Genomic DNA, 12,448 nt, shown 5'->3' on the forward strand with positions numbered 1-12,448 from the left:
ACGACTTGGGTATCAGTGAGGCAGAGCTCTGTGCAGGAGATCTTTTGTTATGAGAGCTTAGGGCTCTGTGACTTGGAAGAAAGCCCCATGGTGGATCTCAAGCCAGAGACAGCCTCCACCAGGCTCTGTTCGTTTCCTCACGGTGAGAGCAAATCTTTCCAAGGCCTTCCATCTCTCCTAGGGTAGAAATCAGAACCTTTCCTGGGCCACAGGCTTTATCAATCTCACCAGTCTCCACTGGGACACTGTGCGTCAGCCACTCTGGCCTCACACTTCTCCCATCATAAAACCTTTAGAGAAGACATTCCCTCTGATTGGTCCATCCTCTTCATCCACACCCCACAGCCAAATCCAACTCGTCTTTCAGGCCTTCCCTGCCCCACAGACCACATTTGGTTCCTTTCTTTTGATCTCACAGCATCTTATTGATGAAAATAGCAACAGAAAAATTGTGTAAGTACTGAATGTCTGTCTCCTTGGCTGTGAGTGGGAACTTCATGTAGGCAAGGGCTATGTTTTGCTTGTTCGTTGCTGAATCCCCATCACTTAGCCCACAGCTTAGCACGTAGTTGGCACCAAATAAATACTTGTAAACTAAGGAGACTTTCCAGCCACCACCTGAAGAGGAAATAAATATTAGAGTCTCCTTGGCATTGACAAGACCTGCTCTGCTGAGTGTGGAAGAAGGCCTGCCCAGAGAATGCTAGAGCAGCTTGGCCGAGTGGTTAGCAAGCCACAGGAAAATGAGTATATCTATAAAAAAAATTTTCCCTGTATAACTTGCGATTGACAAATGGTGAGGGTAAAAATTATGATTTTTGTGAGCAATGCAACAATCCAGTGTTCACAGTGCTAACATCTCAATCAAAGAAATTTCAAATCAGAACACTGAGGGTCAAAGTAAAAGAAACAGTGGTTTTGGTGATACTGTGTCTTGCCTACCGAGGATGGTTCTATGGTTATCGCTGTTCACTTTTAGTTGCAGCGCTTTATCTTTATGTTTTTTTCAAAGGTTTTATCATCTCTTTAACTGATTCCTCGAAACAATCTTGTGCGGAGAGCCGGTGCCATGGCCTGGGCGATGAAGAAATGTTTCCTCTTTCAAAGACTCTTATTTTTTGGACGATAAGAATTGCTAAAGAGGAAGCAATCAAACCTATCGCGCTGGCTCTGCCCTCCGCCCAGCGCGCTGCTTCCTGGTTTTAAAACGCTTTCAGATCCTCCTGTGAAGTGTCTTGGTTACGTTAAACTGGACTGCCCCGCGTTTTTTGAGATCCCGTCTCTCATCCTGTTCACCTGGCACACGGCACACGGGAATCGATCGCGGAAATCGTTCCCTGGTGACAACGAACCTCGGTCTGCCGCGCTCACCAATGTGATATCAGCACTACCCCTACGCTGGGAAAACGCCACTTCACTCGCTTCCCCGGCAAGCTTGCAGCTGCCGTTAGTGCTGCGAAGTCCTGCCCTGTCCTCCAAGCTCCGTCGGGCGCCGGGCGTCCCGGGAGGGCGTCTCGGGGGCCGCTCTGGGGACCGTTCAGGCGAGGGGCGCCCAGAGGGCCTCCCAGAGGACTCGGCGAAACCCAGGCGAACGTCGGTGACTCAAAAACACCTCAGGAAGTCGTGCTTCCCAAAGACAGGTGCTGCCTTCGCAAGGCTACAGCTCCCCAGCGCCTCCAGCTCTCACAGATCTTCTCTCGCCTCTGGTTTCCCACAGCCCGGGGCCGCCGCTCCGCGCGAACAGCGAAGGATGCGGGCGGTGCCAGGAGCTGCTGGCCTACCCCCGCCACACCCTCCGGCCTCGCAGCGGCGCGGCCAACGCCTCCGCCACGTGCCCGCCTCCCGCAGCCAGGACGCCCGCGATTGGCTGGCGGCGCTGCCCGTCGTGAGGGGAGGGCGCGGCGCCCGCAGGCCGGCGCGCCTATTGGTCGTGGCGGCGGCGGCAGCGCGCGCGGTCAGCGTGAGGAGGGGAAGCCGGTGGCGGCGGCGGCGGCGGCGGCGGAACGGGCGGAGGCTGCCGGTTTCGTAACCGTCGCTCCTCCTCGCTGGCTCGCGGGCTGCGAGGCCTGGGTCCGTCGGGCCGCGCCGCGCGGGGCCGCTCGGAGTGGAGGCCGCCTGGGGGCGGGCGGGCTAGAGGCGCAGGTAAGGAGGCCGCGGGCGGGCGGGATGAGGGAAGAGGAGGAGGCCGCAGCGGAGCCGGCCGCTCGCGTGGGCGCCGGCCGGGCCCGAGGAACCTCGGCCCGGCCTGAGGAGGCCGGCTCGCCGGGAAGGCCCCGCGCGGCCCGCGGCTCGGGCGGCGGCCCCGCGCGGCGTCTGATGCAACCTGCCGGCAACACCCGGCGGGGCCGCTGAGCTCATCCCTGGCGGTGGCCCAGGGCCGCGGCGCCGCCCGCCGACCCCCGCGCTCCTCCCGGGCGCCACTCGCTGCCGGCCCGGGACAGGACGGGGCGGGGGACGAGGTGTGCCCCCTCCGGAACCCGGCCTCTTTTGGGGAAACGGGCATTGGTGACAAGCTAGGCTCGTATTGGCCCCCGGGGATAAAGGGTGTTCCCAGAATAGCAAGAGGAGGACCGTGCCTTACCGTAGCGCCACTTCGGAAATTGCCCGCCCCTCCAGAACTGCTTGGCGAGGGGTAGACGAGACTTCTGTTCAGAAGTTAGGAGGGTGATAAAGTGGGCAGGGAAGGCGGCTGATTTTTATTGAATACACGACTTTACAGAAATGATCCTGCGCTTACTTAGGGAGCTGTAATTTGAATATCCTGCAGTTCACTGCTGAATATAGGTTAGATGAACGGGCAGCAACCACGAGTTGAATAGAAAAGAGAAGGGCAAGGAATGAAGCGCTTCATTAGCATGTTGGAGGGAACACAGTAAAGAAAATCGCTAGCAGAGGTGTCTAGATGAACGGAATGGAAATGCATGTTTGGGGGGAAGGATAATCTGTTCTTCCAAGGAGGCTTGTATGTTTTCATTTTTGAGAAGGTTTGTTTCGTTTTCCTTTTGTCTGAGGTTTGTGCTGTAATCTGGCACCTTAAAATGTGTCAGTTTCAGAAAGGTTTTAAGGTTGGTGGGTTACACAAAAATTGGTAGTTTTCTCTCCCGAGCCTGCACTCAGGGAATCCTTACGTGAAGAGATTGTCCTAAATTCAGATAGGATATGCGACTCCCAAATAAATTTTGGAAAGAAAATACTACAGGGGTTTGCTTTCCTAAGAACTTGTGCCTCTAAAAGTTCTTGATATTGAAAAGTTAAAATCTGGTCACTGTTACCACTTGATTAGTATTTGGCATGAGCTATTCTTAAAGTCGATTCTCTGTTTCTGGAAACACTTACTGTAAACATGGCTAAATAATTACAGGATGCTAGTGAGCTGAAGAATTTCTCAGTTTCTTGATTTCCTGCTTCTGGTGGGTCTACTTGGCTTAATCAGTCGTTTGTAAATACCTGCCTAAAAAACAGGTGAAAACAAAATTTCATTTTTTTCATAATATCCTTTAAATTCTCAAGAGCACATCATTGACTGTCAGCAGTTGTCTGATCTTGGAGAGGTGGGTTCGTCTGCAGGGATCTGAACAGCACATGGTGAGGCCCTGGTAAAGACAACTAGGACCTCATGGGGCTGAATTAGGTCTTAGGGTCTAGGATTGCCTCACCTGATCACAGTAATGTAAATATAGGTAGCCACAATTCCAAATTTATTGGGTATTCTTGGGAGGGAGTGCTTCCATGGGTTCTTGTAGGTACATTGGTTTCCTACCTTTTTGGCTTTCCAGCCCTGTTGGTTAAAAAAAAAAATTTTTTAAGCGTGATTTCCTAATAGAGGTATATTTATAAACAATGTGTGTACTTTTTTTTTTGTATGTTGTAAACCATAACAGAAGTAGATTAAAAAGGTAACGTTAAAAAAAAAGACAAGTGAACATACATTTGCTCCATACTCTAGTGGACTGCTTATGTACCCCCAAACGGATGTACCCTCCTTCGTGGACCCTGTTTTGGGTCATGAAGCAAGCAGTGGCAACTAAATAGAAATCCTGCTCCTTTGGGCATGTATGGGCTTCGCTTACCTTTACATCTCTTGCAGTATGGAGTTGTCAGACCCTGGCAACAGATGCCTAAGAACTTGAGATTATTAATTGGAACACATAACTGGGCTAAGTAGAAAAGCAAGTTCTCAACTGAAATAAAGCAAAGACCAGACTAGAAATGATGTTCACTGCATAGACTGGGTACTCAAAGGAGCAAGTGGAATTATATTTTTATTTCCATGTACACCTTTAAGAAAGACCAAGAACCTAAGGAAGTAAGGCCATAATATCTTAACACTCCTGATTTAATTGTGGTTGTTTTAAGAGATTCCAGTACTAGAGAACCTATCTCATTTCTGTATATGATGTTTATAAAATAAATATTTTCTTTTAGCCTCTGAGCCAGTATTTGACAAATGTTTCCCCTTTTTAAAATTATTTTCATTGTATTTTATTCCTTTTTATTATTTAAAAAAACTTTTTTAATGTTTATTTATTTTTGAGAGAGAGAGAGAGAGAGAGAGAGAGAGAGAGAGAGAGAGAATCCAAAGCAGGCTCCAGGTTCTGAGCTGTCAGCACAGAGCCCAATGAAGGGCTCGAACTCATGAACTGTGAGATCATGACCTGAGCGGAAGTTGGACGCTTGGTATGGTTTACAACAGACAAAAAAAACCGACTGAGCCACCCAGGCGCCCCTCATCATATTTATTTTAGATAGAGAGAGAGTGAAAGTGGGGGAGTGGGGAGGAGGGAGAGGGAGGGGGGGAGGGAAGGAGAGAGAGAGAATATGAATGAATGAATGAATGAATGAATGAATGAATCTTAAGCAGGCTCTACACTGAGCGTGGAGCCTGATACAGGGCTCGATCCCATGACTCTGGGGTTAAGACCTGAACTGAAATCAAGAGTGGGACGCTCAATCGGCTGAGCCAGCCAGGAGCCCCTCGACAGATATTTCTTGGGCCCCACCACTATATGGCTCACCCTGCACCACTAGATGCTGAGCGTGTGGACATGAAGACAGATCGCTGCCTCTAGCTTAGTCTCCAGGGAGAGCTGGCATTGACAGAGAAACTGGGGGAACCACCTGGACAGCAGTACAAAGAAAAGAGAATGCAGGACCATTTAGGGGGTTGATAGTGGTTCAGTGTTGTTGAGGTGTGAAGTGTAAGGGAGCAAGGGCTGGAGAGAGAGTTGATACCTTCAATCTGATCCTACACACTGGAGCAGGTTGGAGTGTTCGATTGCTCTGGAGGCAGTGGTTGGAGGGATCACAGCTAACCCAGAGACCAGTGCCCCTTGAGAGATGATGTCAGCCTGAGGTAATTAATTCTGTGGTATTCAGATGGAGAAGGTGGTGGGTTGTAAGTTTTTGGGAGCTGGGTGGGTAGCCTTGTCACATACCAGTGATAGTAAAGGTTTGGTGTCAGGGAGTTTTGGAGTGTGGACATTCACTGAGGAGATTGGAGTTAAAAGTTTATTTTGGGGGGCATGGGGAGGAATATCTGGTTGTACATATGTGAAAAAAGATGACAGGAGGATTAGGAAAATTCTTGATAAGTTTATTTTCCCAAATGAAACTTGAGAGAAATTTGTTTTACTCATTCTGGCTGCTCTGTGTTTTCAGTGTGTTGCTGATTTGAATGAACACTCCTTGAATTAAAAAATTTGAATTAAAAAAAAAATGCACCTCCTCATTGTGAATCTGCAGCAGTGGCTCTCACACTTCATCACTTCAGGGTCCCGTTGAAACAGGATTGCCTGGGCCTATTCCTGAAGCTCCCAATCCTTCTGTCTGGGCAGCCCGAGAATTTGCATTTCTCACAAGTTCCCAAATGCTGCTGCTGCTGGTCCGCACTTTGAGAATAACTGCTCAGTTTTTCTGCTCCTCCCTGCTCGAATGATTCACATGTAAGGAAGTAAGGCGCCGCCCTGCTTCCTGTAGAATGAACTTTGGAATAGTATTTGTCTACGCAGGAGCCAGACTTTCATTTGGGATTGAATATCCAGGTTTGAAATAAACTAGTATTTTTTTGCCCATCGTAGGTGCTCAATAAGTGTTTGTGGAAGGAACAAGAGCGTAAGTGACAGTGTAAACTGGGCAACTTTTGGAGGCAGCTGTTTTGCTTGTGTAAAAACAGTTGATACTCTGGAGTCAGCTTTTTTGGACCACTTGGCTCTGACCCCCTTTACTTGATTCATTTTCCTTAATGGATATTTTTTTCACTTAAACTTTCTTGGCTTTGGTTGAGGAACTTTAAAACAACAACATTTTTAAAGTTCTTAATATTTCTAAGTTTCCCTTGCTTACGTTTTTACCAATTTGATAATTACTCTTTGTTTTTCAAGCCAAAGGGCACATTTTCAAAGTCCCCCCTAGTATGTTCAGCCTACTGTGTTCAGCCCCTCTACTGTGAGTCAGACTGAGGTAAAAAGAGCTCTTCTCTATTCCTGTATCTCTGGGTACCAAAATGGACATGAACGTCACTGAATTTGGAACCGGTGTTAAAATCTTTTAGTGATTTGGGCATAAAAAGCCAAGCATAAGGCAGGAAGAAAAGACTTTTTAGTACTGAAGTTCATGGTATGTTTTCAGAGTCCGAAGGCATCTTACCATTCTACATCCCTCATTTGCAGATGGGGAAATCAAGGCCCCAAGAAGGAAAGGATATAGGTTCCGAGCAAAAGAGGGGAGCCAGAGCCAAGACAGTATTGACCTGCTTCCTCCTGGTCTGTACTTCTTTGGATCATTCTTATCTTTGTGTTGTCTATAGATTAGTTTTAAAGATTAAAAACATAATTGGCATATGAAAAGTTAAAAAGTTAAAGAAGATGACCATGATTATGATAGTTGAAACAATCCCAGGAGAAGTGTTAAACACGTTTTTAAAAATTGACTAAAATATTATGCCCACTTTACATCAAATAAGCAATAATGTTGATGGCCACTAACACTTTTAGTGCTAAGGTGGCTCAAATTAATACTGAACTGCCACTGTTTAACTGAAAGAAAAATAGGCAACATAGTAAATTATCAAAGGAGATTGTGAAATGTCCACTACTGAAGATAGACTTGGAGTAGATATCGTCCATGGTTTGGAAGGAAGCTTTCTTTTTTGCCTTATATTGGAGTGAGAACAGATGGCTCACTAGCTCAGGGCTGCCTGCATGGCTTTGGAGACCATTGAAAGTAAGGATATAGCGACTTTCTAAAAGGAAAGATTTTTAAAAAGCAGGCCAGTAAACAGTGTTTTATACGGAAATGCCCAGCTAAAAGTTTGGGTGAAGCTTCTGGTGTTTACTAACTGAGCTTAAGAACTATGAGATGTACTCATTTGAGGCATTTCAGAATTCTGGCCCCAGGTTTTTTCCACTGATGTAGTTTTGGCAGTTTTGTGAAAAGAAGACAGGATAGTTTTATGGTTCATAACATCGTTTTCTGAATTTCCAAGAGTAATTCGATTTCTTGCTGGACGTGGCTCAGCAGCTTAGTCGGTTTGTCTTGAAGTGGCCTCAGGATAGGATAGGTATCCTTTTGACACCTCTTGAGGCAATTGTAGGGGCCTAGTTGGACTCACAGTCATCCACACACGACCAGTTTCCGAAACTGTGGCTTCATTTCTACGGGCGGCACTGCCGTGGCACTTGGAGTCGGCGTTTCCCCTGAGCCCCTTCTTCAGTGGGCCGTGGGTGTGGGCACTGCCGCTGCTCGGCCTCTGTCTGGCCTCAGCCCCAGGCTTGCTCTGCCTTGGATGCATCTTTAAGGCTTTTATGTCTCTCGTTGCGGTTCAGGTTGCCCATGTTTAGATGTGTTTATTACGTCAAGAAGAAAAAAAGCACTGTTAGAAGAAGCATGGTGGGGTGGGACAGCAGACTGGGTGTCTCAGAGCTCCTAAGTCTAGGATCCAAGAAACAAACTTAGGAAATCTATGTAAACTACTTCTCTTTGAGGCACTAAATAAATAAATAAATAAATAAATAAATAAATAAATAAATAAAAACAAGCCAACACCGCCTGCCCCCGCTTTTCAGAATATCCCATAAAGATGTACTCTGGGAGGAGAGGCAAGTCCTCGATGACTCCGTCCCTCTATGTCGGCATCAGGAGTGTGCAGCGACCCTGATGAGTAGTGGGGACCGGGCGCTGCGCCTGCAGTACGCTCGTTTGACGTGAGCGGACAATCGAAACTTTTCTCCCCTTCTTTGCAGGTGTCTCTTCTATCATAATTGAAGTCAGGTTTTCCATGTTTAACCCAAACATCTCATTTCTCTCTGGCAGATTGCCAAGTGCTATTAGTTCATATGTGCTACCTAATTAGCGGTATTCTTTTGTTTTTCCTTCCATTTTTGATAACAGTCACAGATGGGTAGTACCCTCAGGGGTTCAGGTGGGCTGGATTTGGCCTTATGGTGCTTCTGTACTAACTCACCTTTCTAAATTAAATGATTTAGACTTCTGAAACATTGGAACAGTTGGCAGTTGCTGTAGACTTTTCTCAGCATAATCAATTAATGTTGGCCTGCTGTTAGGTACTTGCAAGTTTAATCTCATTTGATCTTGTCATTTCAAACATTTTAATGCAATTTATTTTTTAACTAGGTACATGTGAAGATTTCTTGGCAGCTTAGTGTGGAAACCGTTGATCACCTTGCCCTCATTTCTACCTGTTCCGTGTCAGCAAGAGAGCGTGCCCAAATGAGCAAGATAGCACAGCAGAACAGCACTCCTGGAATAAGTGTTATTCATACTCAGGCTCATGCCAGCGGCTTACAGCAGGTTCCTCAGCTGGTGCCTGCCGGCTCTGGGGGAGGGGGCAAAGCCGCGCCTCCGAGCAAGCAAAGCAAAAAGAGCTCGCCCATGGATCGAAACAGTGATGAGTATCGGCAGCGCAGAGAGAGGAACAACATGGCTGTGAAAAAGAGCCGGTTGAAAAGCAAGCAGAAGGCACAGGATACACTGCAGAGGGTGAATCAGCTCAAAGAAGAGAATGAACGGTTGGAAGCAAAAATTAAATTGCTGACTAAGGAATTAAGCGTACTGAAAGACTTGTTTCTTGAGCACGCACACAACCTTGCAGATAACGTGCAACCCGGTGGCACTGAAAATACAACAACAACTCCTGATAATGCAGGACAGTAGACCTCAACCCTTCCAAGTTCACGGTTTGTGGCTTGAACGTTAAAGGTGTGACTACCTACACCACTCGTATCAATGGCCGAACGTTGTCTTGTTCCATTATTCAAAGATCCATTGAAGGTTGTTTTCTAGGATCAGCACTGAAGAGTTGATTAGCTAAAAATGTTAGCCATGTAATTTGAATATCTAGTTTTAAATGATACGGATTTTTTTGTGGGGATAAAACAAAGTTTTAAGGTATATGGTAAAAAAAAAAAAAAAAAAAATCCTGGACCTCGATGTTCTTAATAAATCCTCACTTCCCAAGAAATGCTTCTTTTCTAGGTTGATAAAAGGAACAGGGAACCGGCAGGTCCTGCAGGAGGTTCTTGGTTTTATTGGAGATGGTTAATTGGACTAAGAAAGTTGAATGCCATTTGGTTGATCTATTTGTGATTTTTTTTTTTTTTCTAAATTATGTACTAAAATTCCTTAGGGCTATAGAAATCAATCACTTTGTGATTTGGAGTGATTCTATGTATAGCATAACCCTTGTTTTAGCAGAATTAGTATTGTTTCCCCAACAAGTACAAGTTTCTGAATAGCAATGCCATGTTAAATAAGCCCCATTGTGTTTTAAAGGCAGTATACAGCCAGTTGGCTTAAAAATACAAATAATTAGGAGGTGAATAGGTTTTTTAAAAATAAGAGTAAAGCATATTAGAATTATGCTTTTGGGACACCTTTGGGTCATTGGATTGGTGTTATTTTGTTTTCTAACAACAACAATAAACCAAAAGACAGCTCTGGTTTAGAGAAACTTGTGCACCAAAATTTTTGTTTCTGTAGATGCTAGTCAAGTAAGCATTTTTAAGTTACCATTTTGACAGCCAGGTTAGTAGACAGAATGCCTTGTTTACCGATTGAGATTTAGGTAGTTTCTTCTATGTCCAAATATCTGCAATGGGGCCATGATTTTTAAAGGCAGAAATGTCTTGGTAAGGATCATTTGGCATTTGATCCTAACCAGGTGATTATCAGAAAAATACATCATCAACTCTAGGCCATCTCCCCAAATAGTATAGTCTAAGAAAACTTGAAAATGTAAGGTTTAACCTTTAATTTATTTCACATAAATACATCTTTTTATATTGTTCTTGTGACATTTCTTTTTCTAGTTAGTGGGCTATTCTAGACTTTTTGTACCACTGCTTCTGTTTGTTTATTTGTATGCTTTGTGTCCCATAAATTATTTTAGAAAGAAAATACTGATAAAACTCAGGATATTGACATTTTTGTCGAGACTAAAAAATGGCGATTACTAAAGTTGGGGAATCTTTAGAGTTTGGTTTGTATCAGTGTTGGTAGTTTTGATCGTCCGTGTTGATTTCTCTTCTTTTTTCTTTCTTTTTTTTTTAGCACAATTCTAGCTCAGATTTGTTGGTGTGTGTGTGTGTCGGTGTGTGTGTGTCAGTATCAGTCTAGGCTGGTGACAAGAGTCTGAGTCACCTCTGAGTCACCTCTGGTTAAAACATTTGTGTTACCAGGTATCTCATTTGAACATGGTCACCTTTTGGCCACATTGTTGTTTTGCGCTAGGACTTGGAACAGTTTAACCAGGATGTAACTCAGGTCGCACCCTTAGGTTGGTCTGTGCTCTTTTGGGCAGGCGAAGATAGCATGGTGACCTGCGATTCAACGGAGCCATCACTGTGTCCATGGAGCCTCTTCCGCATGTGACTAGGACCCAGTGCTGTTCCAGGAGAGCCACCGTCCCCGGAGGCTTCACTCCCTGGACAGCCAGGAGACAGGATCGGGGTTTCTATTAGGGTCCAACCCCAATGTACTTTGGCTGGAGTATCAGTGTACTTACAGGTTGATGGATTTTTTTTTTTTTTTTTTGCCTAACTAGGAGATAGCCCCAGAATCCTACTGAATCTTTAATAGCTGACCCATGTTCTATAATTAACCTTATTAGAGGTACAGTTAGGCCACTTGAATCTTTAAGCACCTAGAAAGGTGTTACATTAAATCTCTTGTTTACTAAAAACTGTGTTTCAGAAGTTGATGTCCCTATGGAATTTATGGTTACCAATTATATGGATTGAGTTAACTTGGAAAAAGAAGTTGTAGGGAAATCATCAGGGGTGTGCACCTGATATTTCAAATCAGAACACAAGATTGAAACTTTTGGAAAAATTGACTCAAGCTTTCCTGTTACCTATGCAAACAAGAACTTTAGCACAAACAGTCATTTATTCGTAGAACAAAAATGTTAACCGTTGTCTTGACTGTCTTACTGAAGTGTTTGGGATTGAAAGTTTTTAGTTTGATAGATTCCTTAGTGTAAAATTGAGGGAAACCAAGTATGGGGAATGGGTACGTTTAGAGCTTTGGAAATTGTAAAATGACTTTTGTAACTTTTGTTCTGTAGGCTACATATGAACCGTTAGGATTTGATCTGCCTTTGCAGGCGGGTCCAGTGGTTTAGGAATTAGGCTTTCGTGTAAATTTCTAGCTGCGTCTGAGTCTCCGGAGATAGGCGCTCTCTGGCCGGTGTTGGCTGCAGGTGGGGAGATCGGAGCTCTTCTGCTGTCTGGCCCCTTTCAGTTATTGGGATGTGAGCTTAGATACTTAGGATTCTTACTAAGAAGTGGTAAGACGTTAACAGCATATGACCAGATTTTTGAAATTCGGGTCATGAGTGTGAAATTCTGAAATTTACGTTTAAAAAAAGGTAGTATGTGCAATTTAATAATTGGTATTAAAAGAAATCAGCTTTTGATGTTTCTTAATCCTCATTAGAGGCTTGAAACTTTGTACCTGAACCACCCAGTTAGCACTCAGAGTGCTTTTTGATGCCTTAGAAATAGGAAGCAATTTTTTGTTTGACAAAAGCTAGGGAGGAGAAAGTTCATTCTATAGCTGTTAGATCTGCCTCTCAGGAAAAAGCCCTTAACTTGTTCTTTTGTTCCTGGCTTTCCTCAGTTTGTGAGATTACTCTATTTTTTTAAATATAATTTTATTTCTTTCAATGAATATGAAATAAAAACACACTTTGGAATAATGACTGCATTTCACTGTGGGTTTCTTTATGTTCGATACCAGGGAAGTAGTCCAGGTGTTGGCTCTTCAGAGCAGGCGGAGCCGTCTCTCCCGTTTCCAGCCCAGGGCAGGGGTGAAGGCAGGGGAGCGTGGGGGACAAGCAGGGGTGCTTCTGTCCAAGCCTAGATTTCCCTGAATGGCCAGGAACATCATCTCCTGCGAAGATGGAGCGCCTCTCTAGTCACATGCTTTGTCG

The 12,448-nt window shown here is 44.9% G+C and overlaps 1 protein-coding gene across 4 annotated transcripts; it reads left to right on the forward strand.

Annotated features, from left to right (window-relative positions):
• Positions 1-1,944: 1,944 nt before the first annotated feature.
• CEBPG (CCAAT enhancer binding protein gamma) lies at positions 1,945-12,214 on the forward strand. 4 transcript variants are annotated; one of them, XM_047836267.1, is made up of 3 exons: positions 1,945-2,142; positions 6,669-6,761; positions 8,632-12,214. In XM_047836267.1, exons 2-3 carry the CDS (start codon positions 6,669-6,671, stop codon positions 9,169-9,171), a joined length of 633 nt encoding a protein of 210 aa, XP_047692223.1. In that variant the 5' UTR covers positions 1,945-2,142; the 3' UTR covers positions 9,172-12,214. The 4 variants fall into 4 exon arrangements, with proteins under 4 accessions (XP_047692223.1, XP_047692224.1, XP_047692225.1 ...); XM_047836269.1 differs by lacking the exon at positions 1,945-2,142 and adding an exon at positions 4,920-5,353; XM_047836268.1 differs by lacking the exon at positions 6,669-6,761 and having other exon boundaries at positions 1,946-2,142.
• Positions 12,215-12,448: the final 234 nt, after the last annotated feature.

The sequence above is a fragment of the Prionailurus viverrinus genome, chromosome E2, assembly GCF_022837055.1.
Source record: "Prionailurus viverrinus isolate Anna chromosome E2, UM_Priviv_1.0, whole genome shotgun sequence".
In the NCBI taxonomy this organism is placed as follows: Eukaryota; Metazoa; Chordata; class Mammalia; order Carnivora; family Felidae; genus Prionailurus; species Prionailurus viverrinus.

Coding starts and splice junctions, on each gene's coding strand:
- CEBPG (XM_047836267.1), top strand. CDS start 6,669: ATGGGGAAATCAAGGCCCCAAGAAGGAAAGGATATAGGTTCCGAGCAA. Junction 6,762..8,631: donor TATTGACCTGCTTCCTCCTG/GTCTGTACTTCT, acceptor TTTTTTAACTAG/GTACATGTGAAGATTTCTTG.